This window comes from Neovison vison, chromosome 2 (assembly GCF_020171115.1).
Source record: "Neovison vison isolate M4711 chromosome 2, ASM_NN_V1, whole genome shotgun sequence".
NCBI lineage: Eukaryota > Metazoa > Chordata > Mammalia > Carnivora > Mustelidae > Neogale > Neogale vison.
The window spans coordinates 153192347-153220121 of record NC_058092.1 but is presented as its reverse complement, the minus strand read 5'-3'; the positions used below and the strand labels follow the sequence as shown (position 1 = coordinate 153220121).

Sequence of the window (27775 nt, the reverse complement as noted above, 5' to 3'; positions counted from 1 at the left end):
TCCATGCTGCTGAGACACATGACCCAGTTTTGGACAATGCTAAAGTGTTGGGTGACCACTGCTCAGGTCAGCAGGACTTCAGAGGCAGGGGACAGTAGCGGGACCGTGAAGGTAAGTCCTGCTGGGGATGGGAAACACCCTCCCAGTGTGCATGGCAGGGTAGAGCAGAGGATGTCAATAGAACACTCTCTAAAACAGCTTTTCTTTTAACTAAAAAAAATTTTTTTTTTTAGTTCCAACTTTTCCCTGTTCTATCTGATCTCTTGCTTCCAGGAGCGCCCCCATCTTCCTTCCCCTTCCTTCCTTCCTTATTTCTTGCACCCACGGGAGGCATGTTGAAGAGGTGAGCAGGGATCCATTCTGTTTTGACACTCACAGGTAAAGTGGGATCGGAGGTATGGTTAAGAGATGGAGATGAGAGAAGGGACATTACGAGCATCGCCCAGGCCAGGGCAGACCGTGTGACACAGGCCTGTGTGGGCAGAAGGACCCGAAGGGGAGTCATCTGGTGCTTGCTGCTCTACCACCGGACCTCAGGCTGCACCTGGTCTGCATTTCTCACAGGATGGACACCTCCCACCACAGTAAAGGGACATTGTGACACTCTTTGCCAAAGATGTCAGAGAAGCTGGGGTCTGCTCTGTTGGGGTCCCCTGACACACGGTCATGGTACGAACAGAAGTTGGGGGCTCAAGGTTTGGAGCATGTTGGGATTCCAGGTGAGGCATCCGCAATTGTCAGAGGGCCAAGTTTGTATGTCACCTGCTTCACGCCTCTCCTCCCCACACACTTGACCTTGTAAATGCTGCATCTATAAAACCGCAGACTTGGAAAGAACCTTAATAGGCTAAATGCTCTCCATTGTGTCTTTCTAATTTGTAATGGTTTGCCTTCCTCTTGGACACTCATGGCTGGAACTCACCACTTCTAGAGGCAACTCATTCCATAGGTAGCCAAGTCATAATTAGAACGTTCTCTCTTACAGTGGTTTCTAAGCCCTATGCCCGTATCTTCTGCCCATTAGTCTTAGCTTTGCCCTTTGAAGACACACAAAATAAATTCACACACTTTTTTTTGTCTGCATGCAGCTATCCGATCATCCTAAATTGTCTTTCCTCCAGGCAAATGTCTGGAATACTCCTGCCATTTCTCCAAGCTGAGCTTCCAGACCCGTCATCAGACAGGTATATCTCATGGGTGTATGGGCCATACCTTGTACTGGGCACCCCCACTCCCCAGACTGTCCCAACCCTCTCCGGGAGTGAAGGATGTCTACTTCAAAGACCCACATCAGAGATACAGCCCGAAGCTTGTTGACTGGTGGGATAGCTTCAGTCCATTCTTAAAGAAACTGCCCTCCTCCTGTCAACCCAAATGCTAACATTTTTTTTTTTAATTACGCTAAAAGACACGTAACATGAAATTTATTGTCTTGGCCATTTTTCAGTGTGCGGTTTGGTGGCATTAAGCACATTCATGTGACTGTGCCACCCCCATCCGCATCAACCATCCTCAGGACTGTTGATCTCGCTGAACTGAAACTTCTGCCTTATTAAACACTAACTCCCCATTCCCCTTTCTTCCCCGCCCCTGGCAAACACAGTTCACTCTACTTCCTGTCTCTGTCAATATGACTACTCTAGATTTCTCACGGAAGTGGAATCATACAGTTTTCGTCTTTCTGCGATCAACTTATGTCACCTGACAAAGTGTCCACAAGTTCAATTTACATTGTAGCGTGCATCAAAATTTCATTCTCTTTTGAGGCTGAAAAATACTCCATTGTAAGTTCATACTACGTTTTGCTAATCCATTCATCTGTTGATGGACACTTGGGCGCCTCCCTCACCTTGACTATTGTGGAGAACGCTGTGAACATGGACGCAAAATGCCTCTTCTGCCTCCAACTCTCTCGGGTATAAAGCCAGGAAAGGAACTGTGAACGCTATTTTGTACTTGCTGCTGATGCGCTGGGTTTCCCTAACACCGTGTTTGTGAATTTCACTTTTTGAAAGTGAAAGACTTTCCTATGCAGCTACCATTTCTACAAGTTGTTCTCATCATCTTACCCTGTTGAGAGAATTAAACCTATTCACAGAAACTGCTTGCCATTTATGCCTAATTATCATCCGGCACAATAGTGATCATTTACATCATTATCTCTATGTCTGATTAACTTGCAAGACTCTGTGCCAAGCACAAGATTTGTTTCTCACAAAGCTTGGTCACTTGTCTCCAAATTATGTCAATTAACGTGAACACCAAAGCAGAAAGCAGTCCTACGCCTCTCGCATCCAACACACCCCCTCCTGCCCACCCTCGATCCCCCCTTGTGAATCTTCACCCCTTCCCCTGTGTTTTCTTCCATATTCCGAATTTTTTCTGAGAAATGCATGGGCTGACCTCTGCCATGCTCAAGTGGGGGTGGGGTGTCAGAGACATCAGCTCCTGCTCACGTGGTCACAGGAGGGAAGTAGCCAGTAGACAGAAGGCCTAGCTGGACATTGCGGAGATTGCTAATTTCTCTGATGACAAAGACAGGTGATCAACGTGCCCAGAGCTGTGGGCCGAGAAGAGGAAGGGAGGCAGCCGACTTCGGTCCTCAAGATTCAGGTCCACTTTGAAAGCCAAAACTACAGAAATACTTGCACTCCTCAGCCCACCCCCTCCTCCAGGCTCCAGTCGACAGTAACATATGATTTAAAAGTATTTGGGTTTTGGAGGGGCGAGGGGTGGGAGGTTGGGTGAGCCTGGTGGTGGGTATTTAGGAGGGCATGGATTGCATGGAATACTGGGTGTGGTGCATAAACAATGAATTCTGGAACACTGAAAAGAAATTTTAAAAATAAATAAAAACTAAAAAAAAAAAGGTATTTGGGATTCCTTGGCCCAGTTGTAATATGGACCCAGGACAAAGTCTAAGTCAGAAGTGAAATACAGGAGACAATGGCAAAGTCATCTGAAGAACCCTTCTAATGATTTGTCAGGCTCAGCATGATGCCTACTGTTCCGGGCTGTCTGTCAGTAAACAGCTACCTCAGAACTCACTGGCTGAAAAATAGCAACCGTATTATTATAGCTCATGAGTTAGGTCCGGTTTAGCTGGAAGAATCTCAAATATGTAAAATATTTGTATTTTGTACTGTAAAATATAATAGTATATGACAAATAGATCGACTGCATGGAAAAAAAACATTTCTGCAGAATATTTGAAAACTATAAAAATGTACACGAAATAAAAGTCACCTATGTACTCCACTATCACTCAAAGACGACGTTTGGGAGCCAGCTGATGTATCTGAGACTCTGTACATAAGACTGTGTATCTTCAATACATAAGATCACGTAGGCTTCAGTAGTCTTCAGATCCATCTTCCACAGCTGTATATCTATGCTGTAGAGATACCATAATTTATTTAGCCATTCCCGTACTTGAAGCATTTTAATAATCATTTCATAATAAACACATGCATACGTATTGCATATATAACAATATCCATGTATTATTTATGAATAGCCTGTCTATAAATCTTTACCCGGTTATTTTTTTTTCTTAGGACACATCATGGAATCATCTTGAAGCACAAACGCTTCAAGGCTCTGGGAATGTATTGCCATATTGCCTTTCCAGAAGGGTGCCCCGGTTTTCACTCTCCTCCACGGTCAGGTGGCTCACTGACCCTGTCACTTTAAAAGAAGCACTTGGGAAAGCTGAATTTCTTCTGTTCGTTGGCACACTGGGAACTTGCTTCCCTCTTCACGTTTTAAACAGCGAGAGTTCAGAAAGGTGCCTTTCCCAAACTCTACTTTATTCTCAGATTCTTTTGCGGGGTTGGGGACTGTAGATCTCTATGACCCAAGGTGCCTTCCAACCCTGGGGTTTTGATATTTTCACCATCACCGTTGCCACCACATCGCTCGAGGCTTGGGCCAATGGGCAGACGAAGGAGGGATTCCAGAGCTCGCTATTTGGTAATACAGGCCCCATTAAGACAAAATGGGTGGGAGGTGTGGGTGGGAGCAGAGGCTGGGACAGCCAGCGCGCTGCCGCGCAGACGGTCACACCCGGCCCGCGGTCCGCTGGGCTTTGGTTACAGCAGCCAGGAGGGAGCAGGAGGTGCCTGGGGCGACGGCGGGACGAGGGTCTGCCCGCCAGCGACCCCCGCCCACTCCGCGGGACCACGCGATGGGCGGGGGTGCCCGGGCCGCGCTCCCAGTCCGGGCGGTCCGGCCAAGTTTGCCACGCAGTCTCAGCCGGCTCTCGGGTTACCTGAGCCGGCACCCACGTCAGCGCCACATCATCGGGGCCTTTTATATTGCAGGGAAGCAGGAAAAGAAGGAAGAAAAACCTCTCCGGGGCGAGCCAATCGCAGGCAGACGCCGCTGCCTGGGAGCGCGGGGGGCGCGCGTGGGGAGTGGGCGCGGGCCGGGGGCGGGGCCGAGCGGGGGCGGGGCGGGGCCGGTGCCGTCCGGGGCGGGGCGGGAGCGGGGCGGGGGCGGGGCCGAGCGGCGGCGGGGCGGCGGGCCGCACGCGGGCCGGTCTGCGGCGTGGGCCTCGGCTGTGGCGGCGGCGGCTGTGGCGGCTGTGGCGGCGGCGGCGGCGGGGGAAGATGCTGCAGTCCCTGGCCGGCAGCTCGTGCGTGCGCCTGGTGGAGCGGCACCGCTCGGCCTGGTGCTTCGGCTTCCTGGTGCTCGGCTACCTGCTCTACCTGGTGTTCGGCGCCGTGGTCTTCTCGTCGGTCGAGCTGCCCTACGAGGACCTGCTGCGCCAGGAGCTGCGCAAGCTGAAGCGTCGCTTCCTGGAGGAGCACGAGTGCCTGTCGGAGCAGCAGCTCGAGCAGTTCCTGGGCCGCGTGCTGGAGGCCAGCAACTACGGCGTGTCGGTGCTCAGCAACGCCTCGGGCAACTGGAACTGGGACTTCACCTCCGCGCTCTTCTTCGCCAGCACCGTGCTCTCCACCACAGGTAGAGGGAGGCCCGCCGCGCGGGCGGCCGCGGCCCCCGGCCCCCTGCCCTCCGCCCCGGCCCCTCCCCCGGTCCCCCCGCGGCGCGCACCGCGGGCTCCGGAGCCGGAAACCGGCGCGGCGGCCACCGAACGCGCCTTGGGTGTCGCCGCGCGTAACTCCGGGGAGTGGTCCCTAAAGCCTTCGGCCGGGGTGTCTGGGGGGCTTCAGGGCCCGCGTCCCGTTTTCCGCGGTTCCCTGCCCCTGCCTGTCCGGTGGGGATCTGGAGTATCCCAGCCGCCGCGCGGCGGGGCGAGGGGATGCTGGAGCCCGTTTACCGTTCCGAGTGCGCGCACCGTCCTCCGCCCCCACCCCACAGGGCCGAGGCTGCGCTCAGGGGTCACCTTTCGGAGGGTGCCCCGTCCCGGTGATGCATAGATTTCTCGCCTCTCTGCTCTTTGGGGAGCGGTTGTAGGGGTGGCCGGATGACATCACCCTGCTCTTCGCGGGTGACCTCTGAGCGGACTGGCGGATCCGGTTTCTTTTCGGAGTCGGAGGAGGGGTGCAGGAAGGGAGCATCGATCGCCTCGAGTCTGGCGAAATGGGGGCACCCTGATTCAGCAGTTTTTTCAACTTCAGGTGTGCGAGGCCGCCCTTAAACTTCGCAGCGACACTTCCCCGCCTTGCTCACCCCGTAGGACGCTCAGGAGTGGCGGAGCGTCCTGGGGTGCGGGCGCGGCCGGCGCGTGCCCCGGGGCGCCCTTCCTGTGCGGGATTAGATGAATGAAGGCTGGATTTTCCCGGCGGCTAAGCGAGGCGCACCCACCTGGTTGGAGATATTTATAAACTGATACTTGAGCCCTGGAAAGTCTCTCAAAGAACGTTCAGCGAAGTCCCCTTTTTTATCCAGGAGATGGAATCTTTCAGCCGCCCGTCTTGGCTGGAACAAGGTCACGCACTTCCTAGTTACCTGGGCAGTTCTGGAATCCGGGCCCCGGGTGACCCCTGCTAGGATACCGGGCCCGCCCCACCCCCACCTCCGGAGCAGGTGAATCAACTTTGTGTGGCAACAATTCTTCCTTCACTCCACCCTGGTGGAGATGGTTTATTTGTAATGCCCTTGGGCTAAACCCGGTTGAGTGTTTTGGTAATAAGTGGTACTAATAGTACACTTTCCATATAAATCCTGTAAAACAACGATTTGGAAGTCTGGGGTGCATTACCAAACTGCCGTGAACAATTCTAGCTTGCTTTGTGATATTCTAGAGACAGTGTTAAGCTTCGGGCTAATCAAGAGTGCTCTCTTTCCCACTTTGCCAACACCGGTCTTTTTTTATTTTGACAAGGGCTGCCTCCATTGTCTTTGTCAGGCTCCCAGCCTCCCGTCATTTAAGTCACCATGCTTTTCCTTTGAAGTACATTTGTTCTCAATCAAAAATCATTCATTCTCTGCCGCACTGTTTCCACCCGCTACAAAAGGTCTTAGAACTGGGTCACAATGTTGAGTAAACGTTAACATTTCTAGTGTTTTCTAAGTATTGGTATTTTAAAGGCAGAACCAGGATAAGAACAATATTAAGTGTTTGCTTTTACGGGGTGGGATTTTTTCCATGACTGACACAGCTCATGCCTAATCTCATCAATTAAATTGAATACAATAAAGCCATTTAAATCTCAAAAATAAGAGTTTACATCTTGAATAGAGAGTTACTTCCCAGGTTCCCTCTTCTCCCTTTTTGAAAATTAGGAAAATTGCAGTTCCTGGGTTTTTGTTTTGTTTTGTTTTGTTTTTTAAAGTGGGGATAGATGTCTTATTATTGGTATTCAGATTACATTGTAGTTCCCAGGAAAGTCTGTTTTCATGCAAAACAAGAGTTCACTTAAGGATACACTAGATGAAAGATATGCCTCTTGGTTTGTAAAGTCAGCAAATCAATTAATTTTTGTCATTGGTAGAATTGACTTGATTAATTCAAATAGAGTTCCGGTAAGCTTCAGAATTTTCTACATTTTTGTGTTGACCCAGGATCTGGCACATTTTGATGTCCCAGGTGGTAGCAGCACACTGGTGTGGTGGCAGGGGGTCAGACGGTTTGTCGAATGAAGCCAGTCTGCTTCATTACTAGAAAAATGTTTTCTGGAAAAATACTAGACAACTTGAAGCGGAATTGTGGTCCATGCTTCTCTTTCAGAGAGCTCTAAGGCATGTTGTGGTTCTGTTTGTTTAACTCTTCCAGCGCTGCCGATGGCAAATCTCTGAGCTCATTGTCCCCCAGTCTCTCAGTACAGTCAGCCCTGGCTTGCCCAGAGCCTTAACGGTGGGCATCACAGAGTTGCTGTTCTGAGTAGAAATCGCTGCAACCCAGGAACGTGAATAGGCTTAGGGCAGAATGTTCTCTTCTTAGGGCAGAATGTTCTCTTCTCAGAGAGTACCAGCTCCCATTCCTGTGAGGAACTGGTCGAGGCTTGTGGTCTCTTTGGAAGAAGACTTAGGTTGGTGATTCAGGGATGTTGACTTGAATCTCTGCTTCACCAAGGATCCCGTGAATGTCTCTTTACTTCTCTTGGATTAAAAAAAAGATAACAGCAACACGGGCATGGGATTTGTGTGGGGGTGGGAGAGGAAAGTGTGGTACCCTTTTACCTTTCCAGAGGGAAGAGCTGTATAAAAACAAAAGGAGGCATTCTAGACTGAGGTATTTCCCATATAACTTTGATACTGCGGTTTTGTTTTTTGCTTTTTGTTTTGTTTGGTTTTCAAGGATGAAGGGACATGTAGGTGACACTTGGGAAGTAAGAAATAATGAGGAACAATTTGTCATGTCTGTGTACTGTACGTTTGCTTCTTTGTTCACCCCCTTAAGCAGGGTTGGTTCTATCATGCTGATGTTTGGTAAAAATAGAGTTTTGTGGGTAGGTGACTCTCAGGTCCTTCCTTGTGCTGTGTTGTAAGTAGGGGTCCAAGATAGCCAGTTGTTGTCCGCTGTCAGCTTGGTACTTTGTATCAGTGATGAAGTTCTAGAAGCTAGGTGAGGTTCAGTGGGCTGAGGTCCAGAGCCGACGACCAAGAAAGAATTCTTGAGACATCTTTGGTGCAAAATGGTGGTTTATTAGAGCACGGGGACAGGACCCGTGGGCAGACGGAGATGCTGCCCCGTTATCCTGAGGAGTGGCTGATTATATACACAGGAGTTGGGTAGGTGAGGACAAAGGGGGTGATGTTAGTCTCTAAGGAATTTTGGAAGCAAGATCTCCAGGACCTTGAGGGGCTAGCTATTGTTGGGAGAAAGGTTATTTATTACTAGTAGTAAAAATCTTCTTGTGAGTCCCTTTAGATGTGTATCAATGGGCCATATGCTTGGGAATGATTCTTGACACTATCTTGGAGATCTAGAGATAAAGTTTCACATTTCTCCTATCAAGTGTCCTTGTTAGTGAGATTTGGGTTTAGAAGAAATTTAACTTTATTTTATTTTATTTTAAGATTTTATTTATTTATTTGTCAGAGAGAAGAGCCAGAGTGAGCACAGGCAGACAGAGTGGCAGCAGAGGCAGAGGGAGAAGCAGGCTCCCTGCCAAGCAAGGAGCCTGATATGAGACTCGATCCCAGGACGCTGGGATCATGACCTGAGCTGAAGGCAGCCGCTTAACCAACTGAGCCACCCAGGCATCCCGAATTTAACTTTATTTAGGGCTTGAGGAACTGAGTTATTTGCCTCTGGAAATTGTGCTATTGATAAGGTAACTTCTTTGTTGTAAATCTCTAGGACATTGGTAAACCTAGGGAGACTCCTGTCTTGCAGGATTGTGATTTCTGCAAGTTAACTGTTTGTTTCTCACTTATGGCAGTCAGGGGTGCCTGAGGAATGTCACACACATTACCGAGGGGAGCCGGTAGAGAGGGGGTGCAAGGTGCCAGCTTTTGCTTTGTCCTCAGCCAGCCTCCTGCTCCCTCATCGTCAGGACTTGCTGCCTTATCCCTTTTTACCAAGAGAGGTTTCAGAACTCTTAAGCGCTCAGAGGGGTGCCTGACTGGCTTAGCTGGTTAAGTGTCCAACTCTTGATGAACTCAGCTCCGGTCTTAATCTCAAGGTGGTGAGTTCAAGCCCCACGTTCCCTGCATTGGGCTCTGTGCTGGGTGTAGAGCCTACTTAAAAAAATAAATAAATAAAAATAAAGCGCTGAGGAAAGGAACTCAATCTGTCTTATTTTGCAGTGGCCTTTGGTTCAGTTAGGCAGGGAGCTGCTACAGCATTGGCTGTTTTCAGGAAAGAGAAGGTGGGAGAAAGAAATGGGGGTACCAGGTTGACCCTGAGTTTTCAAACTCTTTTCATTAGGAGAAATGGGTTACTGTTCGCAGCAAATCCATATGGAACTTTTGGAAGCTAATAGCGGTGGGCTGGTGATGGTTTCTGGGTCACATCTTTACAGTGGCAGAGTTGAGTCTTTTTGACAGAAACCACGTGTGTCCACAAAACCTAAACGTTTCACTGCTTGGCCCTTTGCAGAAAAAGTTTGCCAAACCCCGCTTTTAGAATGAGACTTGGAAGGAGCTCTGAGTCAGGGGTGCTCAGTGCTCCGCTTCCTTTTGGAAAACTTTCTAGAAGACGGTTTAGCATCTGAGACTTCCTTGTGCTGTTTTTTCAGGGGCATGAAGTTTTTATAAATTAGTTGCTACCATCCCAACCACTTCCAAAACCAAAATGATTATCATAGAATGACACTGCCCCTCCCCCCCTTTATAAATACTGACAAAGCCACACCTCATATTAGAATTGCCTCATCTAAAGTGGGTGGCAGATGTTGTGTTGTATGTGGAACAGAAATGCCAAGAAACAGACAAGCATACTATCAGCTGCAAGAAATCTGAAATCCCACGTGCTCAAGTTTGCATTCCTTATTTGCAGGAAAGCCTTAGGGCTTGGTTTTGAGCCTTTATATCTAATTCTAACAAATTTAGTCATCTGGTTTGGAAGCCCCCAACAGATTCAAGAAGGAAAGGCACAGCTATGGGCAGGCCTAAAGGAAAGGTTGTGAAAAGACAAATACTTCAAAAATCAGAAAAATGAAATGATATTTTGAAAAACCAACTTGCATTGAACACTTTATGTAAACACCTGTCTCGAGGTATCGGTCTCATTATCCTCACTTCAGAGGCCGCAGCTAAAACTTAGGTTGAGTGACCTTACCTACATCACAGAACTAGAAATGGGGTAGCCTTGATATGAATTCAGATGTATCTGGGTTAAGAGCTTGAAATTTGCATGGTGTCTAGCAATAGGAGGTTGTTATGGGCTGAGTGGGTCTCCAGAACTCGTATGGTGAAGTCCTCACCCCTGTACTTCAAACTGGGACAGTGGAAGCTCCTGGGTGGCTCAGTCATTAGGCATCTGCCTTTGGCTCAGGTCATGATCTCAGGGTCCTGGGATGGAGTCCTGCATGGGGGGTGGGGAGGGTGGGGTGGGGGGTCCTTGCTCAGCAGGGAGCTGCTTCTCTCTCTGCCTTTCTCCCTGCTTGTGTGTTCTCTCTCAAATTAAAAAAAAAAAAAAAAAGTGACTGTATATTTGGAGATAGGGCCTTTAAAGAAGTGATTAAGCTTAAATGAGGACACAATGTGAAGGCTTCATCTGCAAGTCAAAGACGGAGGTCTCAGAAGACACCAAGCCTGCAAACACCTTAATCTTGAACTTCCAGCCTCCAGAACCTTGAGAAAATAAATTTTTGTTATTCAAGCCCCCTAGACTGTGGTACTTTTTTATGGAAGCCCCAACAGATGAACACAGAAGTGCTGTTTTGTGTGGGGTTTTTTGTTGTTGTTGTTGTTGTTGAACTGAAACAGACAAAAACAAATATAGGAGCACAAGAAACAGCATTTTTTATTTTTTAATTTAAAAAATTTTTTTAAAGATTTTATTTATTTGAGACAGAGAGAGAGAGAGAGAGAGCAGGAGTGCTGGGGAGGAGCAGGGGAAGAGGGAGAAGTAGACTCCCTACTGAGCAGGGAGCCTGATGTGGGACTCAATCCTAGGACCCTGAGATCACAACTTGAGCTGAAGGCAGACGCTTAACCCACTGAGCCGCCAAGGTGCCCTAAGAAACAAAATGTTTATGTCTTTGCTTTTGCAACCAACAACTTCATATGCATGAATAAGACATCATTATTTGAGAACACAGCAGAATAATTGATAACCCTGAATTATCAAGAATAATATTTCAGTATGTCTCTATTTAAGAAGGCAGAGAAATGTGTAATAAATCCTAGAATCATTTCCACCTAGTGATAGACTGTGTCCTGGTGCTCACTGTGTAAGCCCATCCCTGTCTATAAAACATCAGTTCTTCACCATTTCGAAGGTTTTTTTTTTTTTTTTTAACTATAAATTTGCTGTTATCTATGCCTATTTTATGACCTTTGGAACATACTGTTGCCATTATAAATGACAACACGAAAGAAATTACACATTTGCTTTTATGACTTAACTGTAAATCTTGTCAGGGCGCCTGGGTGGCTCAGTGGGTTAAGCCGCTGCCTTCGGCTCGGGTCATGATCTCAGGGTCCTGGGATCGAGTCCCGCATCGGGCTCTCTGCTCAGCAGGGAGCCTGCTTCCCTCTCTCTCTCTCTGCCTGCCTCTCTGCCTACTTGTGATTTCTCTCTGTCAAATAAATAAATAAAATCTTAAAAAAAAATTAAAAAAAAAAAAAAAAGAATGTAGTTTTCTATGGTCCCAGTAACCTAGTGAGAAATCTGGTGCCTTTCAGGACGAGCTATTTTATGACGCTGCTCCTTGGACTGCTGTTGGCGGAGAGAGCAACCGCCCTCCGCAGCGCAGAAGAGGATGCTAAGTTTGGAGTGTGTGAAATTGTCGGTGCTTGGTTGTTTTGACCCATACAGTGATTTCATGTGGTTCAACTACCTACAAGTCGGTTTCGGGACAGAGAGACTGTCTATATCCTACCCTCTCTTTGGCGTAGAATTGCACTGTACTAGATTTTATTCTCAAGAGACATCATTCGATCCCAGCTGGAGCCAAATGCATGGGGTACTGCGATGTCTGACTGTACCGCGATCACGTTGTCTGTTACCAGTGGGAGGTGAGGGGTGTCCTCTGGTCTCCCAGACTCCATTCGTGCTCTGACATCTTTATTCAATCTTGGCAGATCCATGCCCCTGACCCAAGGTTAAAATGAAGACTGGGGTGAAGATGGGCACCTGGGTGGCTCAGTACATTAAGTCTCTGCCTTCGGCTCAGGTCATGATCTCAGGGTCCTGGGATCGAGTCCCGCATCGGGCTCTCTGCTCAGTGGGGAGCCTTTTTCCCCCATTCTCTCTCTCTGCCTACTTGTGATTTCTGTCAAATAAATAAATAAGTAAATATTTAAAAAAAAAAAAAAAGACTGGGGTGAAGGGGGATTTGGAGGCATCGATGAGGTAGAGCTAGAAGGACTGTGATTCTGTCCCTGGGCATGAGTCAGACCAGCAGTCGCGTATTTTCTAGTTTGTATTCATCTTCCCGTTCTTTGATCTGTGAAACAGAATCAGTTCTTATACCAAAGAGATTAATTGGGCTGTGTTTGACATGGGCAGTGTTTCCTCACCGGCTACTGTCTTCCTGCTTCTGGGGTCAGATTCTAACTGTTTGCATGGGGTACTCTGGCCAAGGTGGACTTGCTCTGTGAAATGAAAGCATGCATTCTGAAGCTTGTGTGGCTTTAGCTGTTGGTACCTGGCGATGAGCTTTCGGGCAGAAAGCTGCCCAGGGACTCAGTGACCAGGTAATGTAGAGTCCATATGAACCTGGCTGTGGGGGCGGAGCTGAGAAGACAAAAACGTGCAATAAAAAAATGCTTTGATTTCGGAATGTGGTCAGTGGTCAGTGGGTTGCACATTAGAAATAAGAACTGAAGAACAGACTTGTCGAATCGCTATGTTGTGCACCTTTAGTAATGTAATGCTGTCAGTGTCGTGTGTCAGCTGTACCTCAACTAAAAGGAAGGTAAGAAGGAAAGGACTGGGAAGGAGGAAGAAGAAGGGCAGGAGGCTGAATGATAAGGCTTGTGTCTTGTAATGCTTAAGTGGCCCCGGGGACCCAAGTTAAGCTCTTTACTCAAGGTGACACCTGTCGTCCAAGTGTGCACTGAGGAGGGGAGTGGAGGGGGGCGTTGCGGGGAGGGGGCGCTCATATCCCAGGGAAGAGTGCTGCCCTAGGGAAGGCTGAGCTGGGCACCCACAGGGTGGGGGCTACACAGAGGCAGGCTCTGCTTCCTGTCTTCCCAGGGAGGGGGAATCCCCGCTCTTTCTCTTCTGCCTGCTGGTCCCCATGACATCCGGGACCCCACCTTATATTGGAATATTCCCTTCTCCCTGTTAGAGCACTTAGGAAGGACCTCGGATGGAAATGATTCGTTTTCATGTCTGTCTCCCTGAAAGAGAGGTTTCGCGAATGAGCGCTGTCTTGGCCTCATGCTGCGTTCCTGACACTCAGTAGGAGGTCAGTAAGTGCAGAGGAATGCACATTTCTTCCCATGTCTGAATCTATTTCCTCTTCTGTAAAAGGAGGATGTTTCTAAAGCTCTTAATGGTTTTCGGGAGACCTTAGATCTAATTTCACTGTCTTGATAAGGAAACAGGCTCACGTTGCTCCAGTGGCTCCTGTGGCTCCTGTAGGTATTTCTGTAAAGATAGTCCTATCTGAAGGCCTTGTGTACACACGTACACTGTGGAAGGCCCTGAGTAATCTGCAAAAAGGAGAGAGGCACGCATTCTTGAACAAATATTTATTGAGCACTTAGGCTCAGGAGGAAGGATGTACGGTAAATAAGATGACTAAGTGGGAGATAATCGAAGATACATCTTGGTCTCTGCCCTGTTGTTCCTGGCACAGAGCTCCTAAAACCTTTGTAAGTTCTCGATTGGAGCACCAGGAGAGCCTTCTTTTCTATAAGGCAGCTCTGCCTGTGCTCTGGGACGGGGGCTGGTCACCAGACAGATCAAGCCATGACGAGAAGCTTGGAATTTTCAGCCCCTCTCTCATCAGCCCGAGAGGGGAGAGGAGCTGGAAATGCGGCTAAGCCTCTGTTGTGTCATCATGAGGGAGCCTCCATAAATATCCCCATAGCTCGGGGTTCAGGGAGCTCCTAGGTTGGCGAACAGATCTGCACTAGGGGATGGACACACCCCCAGCTCCACAGGGACAGTAGCTCCTGCGCTTGGGACCCTCCCAGCCTCGCCTTCCGTACCTCTCTCCCTCTGGCTATTCCTGAGCTACATCTTTTTATGATAAACTGGTGACCCAGTGACCAGACTGTTTTCCTGAGCTCTGTGAGCTGCTCTAGCAAATTAACTGATCCCAGCGCAGGGATCATGGAAACTCGGATTTGCGGCAGCCAAGTCAGAAGCACAGCTGATCACCCAGACTTGACAGGCATCTGAAGTGGGATGGTCCTGTGGGACGGAGCCCTTCACCTGCGGGATCTGACATCACCTGCAAGCAGACAGCGTCAGAATGGGGTCGAATTGCAGGGAGCCAGCTTACCGCCGTCTGGGGAACTGTTCTAGAAAAGAGTCCCTGCATTGGAGGTGTGGCTAGAAAGCCATCGTGGCTGGCGCTGAGTAAGACAGCACATGCCAAGGTTAAGGAGAAGGGAAGGGGGCAGATGGGACAGCATGTCCTCGGCCACTGCAAAACTTTGGGCTTTTCTCTGAGTGAGGTGGAAAGCCCCAGGAGAGTTTGTGGGAAAGGGTAATGTGATCGGACCCACTGTTCTACCAGGGTCACTCAGGCCAGTGTCGGGGGACAAGGGTGGAAGCTGGGGCCCAAAGCAGGACATTTGCTGTGCCCCAGATGAGGCCCAGGGGTGGCTTCTGGAGCAGGCGGTGGAAGTAGGTGGGGAAAGGTGGTCAGATTTCAGATACACATGGATGGTGGAGCCAACAGGGTTTGCTGATGGGCTGGATAGGAGGTGTTGGGAAAAGAATTATCAAGACTGAGCGCAAGGTTTTTGGTCTGAGTCCTGCCAGGACACAGAGAAGGCCAGGGGAGGAGCAGCTTTTGGCTAGAGGATCTGAAGCTCAGCCGTGGGCATGTCAGACTTGAGGTCACTACTAGGTGTTTGGGGTCAACATGAGGCTGCACTGACTCTGACGTGGCCTCCTGAGGGCCAGGCTCGCCCTGTAACAGCTGTGATGTCAGCTTACATCCCGTGCACCATGTATCTGACTGCCGAGATTAAGAAAGCTTTTGAGGGGTGATATCTGAGCTTGGCCTTGAAATCCCGCGTCCATAGGTAGAGATGAAGGAAAAGTGTTCCAGATGGAGCAGGCGAATTTTCTGGGTCGAGTTGCCATTTGATGAACACTAAATATATAGTAATTTTATACACACACACACACACACACACACACAAATATATATATTTAAAATATATAGTTGTTTAAAACACTTCAACTTCCAGGCAGAGAAAGAGTATCTAAATTTCTAAATTACTATTAAATAAGTCTGTATGGAAGACTGGGGGGATGGATGGAAGAGAAGGATTTGCTTCTTTTTTTGGTTAAATTTAACAACAGGATATTTAGTATTTGACATAATCAGTTTAAAATTTGCCTTATATATAGTCCAAAGAATAAAGGTAATTAAGTATCTTCTGTGCATTTTTTTTAGGAGCAGCTAACATTAATTACCAAGAAATCAGCATAGGTCTTTTCTGTTTTTAGGGAGTAAGTAAGAAAAACATAATTTTTTTCCCCCGTGAAGGATTGATCTAAGCATTTTATCAGGAGGTCTGTCAGCTTCAAAGAGACACATTTACAGTTTGTAACAGATGGTGAAACGATCACGTGACTCTGCAAACCACCTGAGTACTTTTCATCTCTCCGGTTTGGCTTTAAGTTTGCTGGGTTACTGTTTGAAATGATCCCCTTCCAATAACATGGCTCCTAGGTACTCGATTGAGGATCTGAGGTATGTGCCTTTCGGGTGCCAAATGCCGTAGTTTTGATGTCGCCTGAGCCTGTGACCAACAGGAGGGAGAGCCGACTGTTTGATGCCAGAACTGGAAGGTTAAAACGCTCCTGTAGCTAAAATTCTTTAAATGTTTGAACATTGGTTACCCGGGCGTTCAATTATTTAAGGACTGTGGTTCGGGGATTAGGTTAATTCAAGGCGCCAGAGAGACTGTCCTGCTTTGGCCGCCTGTCCCAGGGCCTCCCTGAGTTCTGAGCTGGGGAGGAGACCCCGCCTCGTGACCCATCTACCCCCATTACCTGCACCCCAGGGCCCACAGGAACCCCGGCAGGAGCCCTGCCCACGGGCAGCCTGCACAGGTGCACCTCTCCGCGGGAGGGGGCGGAGGCGGGCCCCCGCGCTCACAGCATGGGGGAGCCCTGCTGTGTGGACCAGCAATCTGTCATCCGCCAGGCCAGGCCCACGGTGCAACTCTGCAGTGCATCCCGGGTTTAAAAATTGAACCAACAAAGGTGGGAAGAACAAAACTAAAATTACAAAAGAAAAAGGAAAAGGCAAAGTGCTGTTGGTTGGTAGTTTCTGGAATGTGACCTAAATCTGCATTTGTTCTTCCAGCAGCTCTGGCCAAACACCTATGATTGGTGAAGGTAATCCCAATGAGGCTGAAGAGACAGGTTTGCCCCTGAACTTCCTTGTCCGTTTTCCTTCCTCCACCGTTGCCCAGCTGCGTCCTGGGTGCTGATGTGCGCTGGTGGTCCTCCCCCGCCTGGCCAGCCTGTGTCCTGCTCCCTGGGGGCTGGCTAGGCTGTGTATGTCTGGGGAAGCTGCTTCTGCCATCCCGCGCTGTCACTGCTCGGTGTCCTAGCCCCTGCACACAGCCAGCTGAGGGGAGGAACAGCACATAGCAGGGTCCCCTCATAACCAGGGTGGTGGGGGGATGGATTTCCCCTCAGGAACCAGGGAATGCTGCCGTCGAGTAGGATGGTCATGATACCAGACTGAACTAGTACTGAAAAGTACGGCCTGACTGAGTGAAAAGTGAGAATCGTGACTTTTTTAGGGGACATGTTACAGCCCTATATAGACTAAGTCAGATGTTGCTTAGCAATGTTTTCTGGGGAACTTGAAGAAATATGGCCCAGGGACGTAAGTGCGGGCTGGTGCACACCAGAGGTGCAAAAGCATCGGCCTATGGACTGGGGGGGGGCTGGGTTCTCTCTCCGCAAGTCGTTAGCCGCATATACTCCCTGGTAAGGTCTGCAGAGTTCAGTCGTTTCGTCTCGATTAGATGAAAGGACCGAGAAAGATCCTTTGTGGGCTCTAAGCGTCTGTGGCTCTAGTGTCTGGAAGGTGGACTTGCCTGCCCTGTGCCCCCAGGGGAGGACACATACAAAGCGCTGGGAAGGGATAAGCCCTGACCTTGAAAAGCCTGCAGACGGGCGGTGGCAGAGACTAAACCATCAAACGCAGGGAGAGCTCATGGCTGAGCTGACTGGGGCCCTGGCAGCAGCTCTAGGATTTTGAGGGGTCGACCCGTGTGGGGTGCTTCCTGCTGGTCGGTGGCAGCCAGGAGGCGTAGACGTGGAGGCAGAGGTCTGCCACCATGGGAAGCTCTGGACTGAGCAAGGGCAGGGGGCCATGTAGCTCCCGACCCACGCTGTGACAGTGCGGCTGTCCGCCACCCGGCTGGAAACAGGGACAGCTGGAGTCGGACAGCCTGGCTCCGAGGCCTTGGCCTCCGTGGCTCACCCACAAGCCGCCCGGCCTGCGGAGGAGAGTGAGCAAGGACAGGGCAAGAACGGCCTAGAGGACAGTGGGGCGTGAAGGCAGAGTTGCAGGGGTGGGGTGCGGAGAGCCAAGGGCAGACCTCCCACAGGATGCCTGGGTGGGCATAACCGGGACCTCCTGGGCCTCTAGGTGCGGTGGGATAAGAGAGATGACCCTGGGTTGGCAGAGCAGGACGTTCTCAGCCAGGACGCCAAGCCTCACCCTGAGGCCCGGGTGAGAAGCCAAGTTGTTGCTGGAAATAGGACTGTAAGTTCTTTCTAGGTGTGTTTGTGGCAGGGAATATGGAAGGGAACAAGCACCAGTTCTGTCCCCCTTCCCCTCCTCACACAGGCATGGCTGACCAGATGCCTGGCTTTGGGCGGGCTTCTGGGGGCCCTGAGGAGCCGTGGGGAGCTGGGTCCTCCACCCTGCTTTCTCAGGGACTTGGCCAGGAGATGATATAAGCCCTTGAGGCTGTGGCTATGGATGTGATTTGTAATTAAGATTTCAGTTCGTTACAAATGGGCATTGCTGAGTAGTTTGAGAAAGTTCTAGTAGACTAGCCATTGCCTATATCATGTTCTTGCTCTTCATCTGCTCTAAGTCAGTTCTCTTTGACCTGCTAAAATCCCCATCGTAGCCCAGGGCCCGAGTAGCCAGACTGTAACTTAGTGAATATTTGGGGGTTCAAAGAGCACGCATTGTAAATATAGTCCTTTGCATTTTGTAATTGCTCAAGGTAATTTCTTAGTGCATGGGACCCAGGATAAGGATCTCTCAAGATTTTTATTTTTTTGCCCAAGGCTGTCCAGTATTCCAGGTCTGTTCTGACTTCATGGAGAAGCTGGGATGATGAAACTGCTGTAGCACACTCAGAAATGCTTTGAGCAAAGGGCACCACTTAGCGTACTTTTTTTTTTTTTTTTAATTGGGGGGAGTGGCCAAGGGAGAGGGAGAGAATCTTAAACAGGCTCCATGTCCACTGTGGAGCCCAGTGTGGGTCTCGATCTCATGACCCTGAGATCATGCCCCAAGCTGAAATCAAGAGTTGGATGCTTAACCAGCTGAGCCACCCAGGCGCCCCTAGCGTAAATCCTTAATTTTATAATCTTACTTTCTTTCTCATTAGATGTGGTTTTTGTTGTTGTTGTTGTTTTAACTGCACACACGTTCATACCTACAGAATTTTCTTTCTCCCTTGTCACCTTATTTGAATGGTGTGTACTTAAGAACTAGGTCCATATTGAACCGACACGTGCACAGGTGGTTATTTTAGCCAAGGTTTTTGCCCAAAGGACCTGAGAGATGGACCAGTACGTGATCTAGTTCATAAGCAAATCTGAGAATAGACCAGTACGGGGCTGTGTTTGATGAGCAAAGCAAAGTGAATCAGATTTTTATAATCTCTTCAAAACCTGCCATCTGAGCTCTGAGCATCGGTTCTAGTAAATCTTGGGGTCAGACAGGCCCCCCCCACTCCAAGGCTCTGGGGTCTTGTGCACTCTCAGAGCAATAGAGAACCCCAGAGAAGACTGATACAGATGAACTTCGGTATTTCCAAAAGACTTACTTGAAACAATTAGAGTAGATTGGGTATTATACCCATAGTAACGTCACCCTTCCTTCCATTCTAGCATGCTTTCTTGAAAACGGAGACCTGGCCCTGAGAATTAGGCATCATGCACAGTTTGTCGTATTTATATGTCTGGTTGGTAACTAGTAATTCTAATAGGCATGATGGTTATTGATCAGCGTGCTTCCTGTGTTCTGGGGTACAGAGTGAGACCATTTATTTGTTTCCACTCATTTCCTCTGTGAGATGAAGCTGGGCTAGAGTCTAGCTGTGTGTTCCTGAAGAAACATCCTTGATGTTCTCACACGTTGGGCTTTTTCCTACGTTCACTCTCCTGAAATGCCCATAGGCTCTACCTTTTCCGCAGCAGGTCATGCCCCATTTCCCATTAAATGGAGAGGTAGAGAGAGTTGTGCCTTCTAGAAGCTTTAGCAGCAGAGACTGTCTTCTGGTTTGGTGCCCTTTGGTTGGGGCTGGAGGAATGGCTGCCCTGGTCCCTACAGAGCCCCCGGCCCTAAGAGCCACCGGGGACCTCCCCCAGACCAAACCAGGCAGCATCTGCCCAAGACACCACGACAGGAATTTCCCCTCATTCTTTGCTGCTGCGTGTGTGTGCCGCTGGCTCGTTCCAGAAGGAAAACTCTGCTCTGTGTTCTGCTTGGTATGAAAATGACATTTGCCTGAAGAGCCTCTTAACAGGGGTGACTTCGTGCTCTGCCCATTCAGTTCAGGGAATGTTATCTCCCTTCCTCAAAGGCTGCTGCCCAAAGGAATGATTCCTTTCCTGATGTGAAGACTTCTCGTGGCCAGAGTTGCCCTGTTTTCTCCTTTTCTTCTCCCTGCCGCCCCCACCAAACATACCAACTCTAATTTGAAGCTAATACATTTTGACATGCGAACAACCAGATTAGTAGGTGAAGTCACAGAGGGACATTGTAGTCGTCATTTTGACCAGGTAGGGGGATAAGGCCAGTTAATGGACAAGAGGCTTGAAGGGTACCTTTTTTCATAATGCTACCAGTCCTGGCTTTTTATCCTTTTTCCGAGATCAGTGCAGACTCTTCTGCTGGCTCTCCTGGCAATGCTTTATTCCCTCCATGCTGCTTGGACTTCACCAGGGGTCTGGTTCATGATTCCAGTAATTACTACCACTAGCTGACCACATGCTGCGCACCAGCCACCGGACATGCTTCATTGTCCTTCACTTAACTGGGGCCTCTGTTGTCCATATGCCAATCTCAAGGGCACAGCCACGCTTTTCTGATTATCCTGGGTTTGTGCCCCTTCCCAGAAGGCGCCCCGGGTGCACTTCCTGGCCGGCCTGTCTGCTTTGCCTCTGGCGTTTCCTCCTCATCAGGCTCTCTTGCAAGTCAGCTCTCAGAACTTCCTTGGGGACAGCTTCTCAACTCTGAAACAGCCTTTTCCTATAAAGACGAGAGCCAGGAGACTGTACTTTTTCTTCCCAGAAATGCTAAGAAAGCTGGCTTCCCAGTGTCTCGTGTCCACCTGCTCTGCGGCCGGGCTCCCTGTGGGTCCTGTAGAGGCTAGGTTAGCCGTTGTTAACTTTGGTTTGATCCCAAAGTCTTCTCCACGAAAATGGTACTGATTAATGCGTGATTTTGTACGACAGTAGCGGTGAGATCCTTGAGAAGCAGGGCTGGAGAGCCTTGTAGCAAATGCTGGTTCATCCCCTGACCCTTAGAAATCTACCCTATATTCGACAGACTTGTCATTTTCATCCTTCTGGCAGGTATGAAACCGTAAAAGTATGTTACAAAAAACCTCACATTTTAAAGAAGAAAACATCATTAGAGTGTAGATTTTAGGGCATTTCCCCAGGGCATTTCCCTGTAGGTCAGTACATTAATAAAGCCAGATTAGCATAATTGTACTTGGGAAACGTTACTAGCCCATTTAAACCTCATGTTTGTTTTTCTGATGAATTCGAGAAATATTCTTGAATCTAAGAATACTTGACTTTATACAGTCCTTCAACTGCCAGTTTTGTAAGAGAGAATTTTGAGTCCTATTTGCTCTTTCTCTATAGAAGAATAAATTGTGGTGCTAATTTGTCCAAAATCTTTACTAACACCCTGTAAAAATAGTAAATTTGCATTTAGAGACGGTCTGAAAAGGAGACGAGTTTTGATAGTTTCCAGGGTCTGAAATGCCATGGTTTGTTTTGGGGGGATTTTTTGGTTTGTTTTTGAGGTATGGAGAGATGATTGGAAAGGAGGGGTACAAGAGGCCTATGACCGAATTGTTCATGGTAGGCGTCAAGGGAAAACCATCGTGACTTTTAGGAGGGGCTGGTGGGGGGACATGGTAGAATACTTCTCTGTCCACGGAAGAACAGTAGTCCCATTTGTTTCACGGACTCTCTTCTGGGTGCGAGAAATCATGACAACAGGTGTTTGGCCCTGACAATGAATCACATAAAGAGGGGACAGTAAGAAATAACACTCTAGAAGAATATTTGCATTTCAATACCACTTGGAGACTTCCCAGCTGCTCTCACTACCGTTCCTTTCTTGGATTGTCCGGTGTGGACGGCAGAGCAGACCCCCATCCACTGGGTTTTACAGCTGTGAAACCGACCAGAGACCACGAGGGTCTTGGATGACTGGAAGCAGCTGGGGAGTGGCAGAATAGGGAGGGACTCAAGTCCAAGTGCTCTGGCAGTCCTGGGAGGACTTTGGGGGAGTCGGACAGATTTTGAGAGAGTAGGTGTGGTGGCAGGGTGTTCAGTAGAAATAGGGCTCATGGGATGGTGATGGCCACAGCTGCCCATGGTGACGTGATTCTGTGAGGGGCCTCGGGTTGCGAACTGGTAAAAGGATCACCAGAAAACTCTCCTGGGGCTGATGAACCTGTACTTATGCTTCCTTCAGATCAATTAATGAAAAGCTGAAGGAAAATCAAGCTCATGATCTCCTGGGAGTAGACAGCCACCTGATTCAACTCACGCATCTGCATATGAAGTGGTCATTTCATCCAGATGGAACCCTTTAAATAGGGAAGGAAACAATTGTTTCCTTCCAAAGGGAAACTGACATATTATCACCTTCATTGCTACTGGAGTTGGCCCAACTCCAAAAAGAGACGGTTGTGAATTTAGGTAGTCTTCTGGTCTAACCTGTCTGCTGTATAGGCCAGTGCTTTAAGATGGAATTATCTTGAGGTGGGGGAAGGGAGCAGTAGGCAGAGAACAGAGGAGTTTTAGGACTGTGAAGTGACTCCGTATGATAGCGTGATGATGGATGTGTGTGACTGTGCATTTGTCCAAACCCATTGATCATACAGCAGCAAGACTGAGCCCCAAGAGAAACTGTGGACTCTCTGTGATGACACTGTGTCACCGTGGGTCCAGCAGTCATAATAGATGCCCCACAGCAGAGGCGGTGTTGATGAGGGGGGAGGCTGTGGAGGAGTGGGGGTAGGAGGTATATGGGAACTCTCTGTACCTTCTGCTCCATTTTGCTGTGAATCTAGAACTGCTCTACAAAAACAAAATCTTTTCCAAAACTGTAGTTCTCATGATAGCTGACAGGTAAATACCCATTTTTCCCCCCTCTATTTCAGGAGCCATTTAAATATGATTAATAGCAATTATCAGCCTTTGAGTGGGAAAAAAATCTTTTCCATAGAAATGTTTTACAGGTATATGGGCACAGGTGGGAGTAGACCTCTCTACCCCCGAGGGTGTGTTCAGCCTAGCATGCTCAAGAACTAATGACATCTGACCAAAACAAAAGCCACATTTAGTGTTCATTCAAGCCACAAATATTTTTTGAATTCCCACTGTGAGCCGACCTCTGCTAGGCTTTAAATATGGGATTAAACAGAGCAAATGTACTCTTGCCCAAAGGGAACCTGGCTCCAAGACCATCACATTTTTGTTGCTTTTCATGCTTTTAAGTTCTTGAATAAAATAGGAAGTTTGAGCCAGTAGAACATCACAGCTTTGTGTATTTTATTTGAAATTTGGTACTTTTTCCCATGTGATGTGGTGAGTAATAAGTCAGTGAGACACCAAACCTAGTAACTGGGGTTTTTGTTAAAGATTAAGCGATGGATTTGATTTTGCCAAGTGGAATTCATTTATTCTCTCATTCACTCATGCATTCTTTAGTACTTGTATTAAACACTTTTCAAACAACTCTATTATGTGGGGCACATTTTTAGGTGCTGAGGAACATCAGGGAACAATGTAGACCACAGTTCCCACCATGGAATCTAGTTCCTAGAAGGGAAGCATGACAATATTAGCAATATAAGTAAATAAAATATATGCTAAGGGAAAAAATAAAGTAGGGAAGGGTGAAGTAAGGTTTGAATGAGGGGATCATTGAAATTTTTCATAAGGTGGCTTGTGTAGGCTTCTCTGAGTTACGCAGCTTTTGAGTAAAGACCTGAAGTCCATGAGTAAGCCAGCCAAATGGATAGTTGAGGAAAGACCATTCCGGGCAGCAGGGACAGCATGTGCAAAGGCCCTGAGTCAGGAGTATGCTGTCGTGAAGCTCAGAGGCCAGTGTGACTGGAGCTGGGTGAATAGCAGGGTATAATTGCCAGTGAAGGTCAAGAGATGTGATGTGGGGGTCATATCCTACAGAATCATATGGACCATAATAAGGACTTTGGGTCTCACTATGAGTGAGAGACTGAGTACCACCTGAGGATTTGAAGCAGAAGAGTAATACTTGTTTTCTAGGGTCGCTCTGCTGCTATTTGGGGAACAGAGTATAGGAGGCTGGACAGATCAGGGAGACCCGTTGGTAGACCATTAGTGTGATCTTCAGAGAGAGTTCCATGGCTTAGACCACAAGAGTAGAACAGGGATGGTGAGAATCAGATAGATTCTGGACATCCTTTAGTGGTAGAACCAACAGGATTTAATGATGGATTAGACATAGGTGAAAGCGAGGAACCAAGAAGAGAGAGCATGGCTGTAGGGTTTTCAGCGTGGAGCACTGAGATGGAGGTGCCACAGACCGAGAGGGGACAAACCCAGAGAAGCAGGTTGGGAGGTGGTGAAGGAGACCCAGGAGCTCTCCTGGAGATGTGGTAAGTTTAGGTGCCTGGGGGGAATGGGCAGCCAAGTGGAGACGATGGTTGGATGTGTGGGTCTGGGCAGTGCAGCATCACAGGTCAGAAAGAGGAGGGATTGATTGAGAAGCTGGGAAGGCGATCAGTGAGGTCATGGGAAAGCCAGGTGGCCACCATGGCCCAGAGGCCAAGCAGTCAGTAATGGAGACATTGAGACCTGTGGGTGGCTCAGTTGGTTAAGAATCTGCCTTCGGCTCAGGTCATGATCCCAAGGTCCTTTGACGGAGCCCCTCTTTGGGCTCCCTGCTCTGTGGGCACCCTGCTTCTCTCTCTGCCTGCTGCTCCCCCTGCTTATGCACGCTCTCTCTTTCTGACAAATAAATAAAACCTTACAAAGAAAATAATGGAGACGTGGAGAGGAGGCACGCATGAGCGGTGTCAGATGCCACCCGTGGGTCAGCAGGTGAAGGCCGAGACCGCCATGAAGATTTAGCAAGGGCAAGTCCTGGCTTGGTGCGGGTAAAAGCCCAGTCTGAGTGAGATTCCAAAACAAATGAGAGTGTCCTTCAGGAGGTGGGTGAGTAAATAAGGTGTGGTCCATCCAAGATAAAGTATTACTCACCCCTAAAGAGAAACACTCTACAAAGCCTTGGAGAGACTTGGAGGAACCTTCAGTGCCTGCTGCTAAGGGAAGTGAGGCAGGCTGGAGGCTGCAGACTAGATAGGATTGCAACTATAACGTCCTGGAAAAAGCATAACTTACGGGGACCGTAAAAAACGCTGTTACCAGGAGTGGGGTGTGTGTTGGGGGGGATGAGTGAGCAGAGCACAGAGGAGTTTCAGGGCAGTGAAACCAGTCTTCGTGGCACTCCCGTAGCGCATACATGTCATTATCCATTTGTCTAAACCCGCAGACCACAGGGCACCAAGAGTGAAGCCCGGTGTCCACTACGGACACTCTGGGCGAGGATCGTGTGTCCTTGTGGGTTCATCCACAGTGACAGATGTACCCCGGGAGCGCTCCTGGCGGGGTGTGGGGGGGGCTGTACCTGTGTGGGCAGGGAGTACATGGGAACTCTCTGTACCTTCTGCTCAGTTTTGCTGTGAAATGAAAACGGATCTGAAAAATAAAGTCTATTAAAAAAAAAAAGAGAGAGAGAGAGAGGTGATGAACTGAAGGCAGGAGGTCCGTACTGGTTTCTAAGGAACAGAAAAATGGGTGGCATCTGGGAGGGAAGTGGCGGACGGGAGAAGGGTCTGTGTGTTTATATGAGACAGGAGAGTTAACAACGTTTATGGAAATCGTGCTGACATGCTGGCCTGGGCCCTGGGCTTGGGTGAGTGGGTCTGGCGCCTCATGCTCCAGGGGAGAGCTGGCGTCAGAAACCCAAGAGAAAGTCTGGGGTCTTTGTCACAGGTACAGGGATGGGCCAGTGTGTTCTTGTGCCAGCTCTTGGGTGTGGGTTTCTTTGTTTTCTCCGTGGGAGAACAACATAAGGAGACGTGGATACAAAAGGAGTTTGAAAAACGCACCAGTCTACCTCGCCAGTTTTTCTACCCATCTCTCAGTGTTCACCATCATTGCTTCCAAGCTGGCCTCTGAGCTCTTTCAAACCAAAGTTTCCATTTGGCGGCACGTGTTCCTCTTTCCTTAAACACAGAATGATTGCGCTTTCAAGTGGGATCTTCCTGACGGTAGCATGTTTCCCAGGGCCTGGCCAGTGATGAGATTTTATCGGTATGAAACCTACATAGGAATTTTTTTTTTTCTTTTGAATGTCATGTCTTTTTTGGGAGCCTCTGGATTAAAAGTAAATGCAATTCAGTTGTTTGAGGTGCAAGAAATTCATCTTATTTTTTGGGTGGTTCTGTTGGGCAGATTAGACTCAACATTTAAGGCCCTTAAGAGCAAGGGCTGTAGAGTCTCAACATGTGTGGGGGAGGGGAGAGAGAGGTAGTGTGAGTACCAAGTATGATATTTTATATTTATCATGCAAATTACAGAAATTAGTGCTTGATGGAATGTTCAGGAAGACGAAATCGTAAAGGGTTATCTGCCCTCCCCTAACCAGAGAAGCCAGACTCTCTCCCATGATGGGTTTACTTTTTCCTTGGGTTGTTTATCTGAAGGGAGTACTGCTTTTCAAAGCTAGTATAGTACTGGTTTGGATATCCATCGCTGTTAGCTGACACGTCTTACGTAGTAGAACAAAGCCCATGGTATGTCTGATTGACATGCTTAAAGGTGGGGGGGGGGGCCGTGTGCCTCCACTGCCTCCTGACTCTGCAGTGTGCCTGCCCTAAACAGGAGAGCTCACAACCGCTGTTTCCTGATGTCACACAAAGCTGTGGGTTAGGAGAAGAGAAAAAGTGACTCTGTTCTTTCTCTGGTGTGTATGTGTGTGTTTGATGATCAGTTTCAAAAAACAAAAGAAAAGAAAGGATCAGCTCTAGAAACGATGGTCCAGCACACGCGAGAATGCTTCCTATTCCTTAGATGGGACCAAAGCCCTGTGGGATACACTGTCGTGCAGCAGCTTTGTGACGATTCCGGAGCCTGCTGGCCCCGAGTCTCCTCCAGTGAGGGTCTCCTGACGGTCCCTTCTGGCCGACTGCCTGATGGCACAGGTGCAGGGCCGGGGGACCCAGCTGGGGCAGCGCCCAGTGGGATGTGTACTCCAGCTCTGCAGCCATGGGCTCGATGACTAAGTCGAGCCATGCTCGGTAGCGTTGTATGCCAGAGAGGAATATTTTTAGAAAGGGAGGGATTCACATGACTCCTCCAAGCAGCTTGTGCTGCCTACGTTTGGCTCGATGGGGGTGCGTGTGTGTCCACAGATGTGGCAGTAGGTTTTTCCCGCTACCCCAGGGTAACGGCCCACAGAACAAACGATGCCACTCACTGTTTGGGAAAGGACACCGTAAGCCTGGTGATAATTAGTTTCCTTGGACCAGAAGGCTTCAGAAGCCTTCTCCCCTCAATTTTGCACCCACGTGTGTATTGCGCATGGCTGTTGGCTCCACAACTGGGCTCAAGTCTTAAGGCACCAAGACAAGAGGCGAATATACAGGATTTGAATTGAATATGCAGGATTAGCGTTTTGCATTCTTGGGACCCTGAATCTGGACCAGAGCAAAGAGTGGGCTGAACCTCTTCTTCCTCTCTTCTGTAAAGCTTTTTTTTTTTTGCATTTTTTAAGATGCTCTCTTCCTGTTTCCACATCTTTATTTTTCATAAGAGGAGAGGAACGTTGCTCTGTTCCTGTTTCTTTGAAGAACCTGCACCATGTGAAGAATCCAGAAGCCTTTGGCGCCTCATGGGTGTGGCCTAGAGACCTGAACATCACAGCCAACACAGTCAAACTCTACTCCTGCTTTTTGGGCTTAGATATGGTTTTGTGTTGCCTAGTGGGACCATCAAACTTCCTGCTCACTTATCTGCCAAGAATCTTTAAAGTTAGAAGAATCTAACGTCTGACAA

The 27775-nt window shown here is 48.7% G+C and overlaps 1 protein-coding gene across 1 annotated transcript in view; it reads left to right on the top strand.

Annotated features, from left to right (window-relative positions):
* The first annotated feature begins 4578 nt into the window (after positions 1 to 4578).
* Positions 4579 to 27775, top strand: part of KCNK1 (potassium two pore domain channel subfamily K member 1) — a 42758-nt gene continuing 19561 nt past the window's right edge. The window contains exon 1 of the mRNA XM_044239348.1: positions 4579 to 4965. Within this exon, the coding sequence (XP_044095283.1) occupies positions 4611 to 4965 (355 nt within the window). The 5' untranslated portion in view covers positions 4579 to 4610. The remainder of the gene's footprint in view (positions 4966 to 27775) is intronic.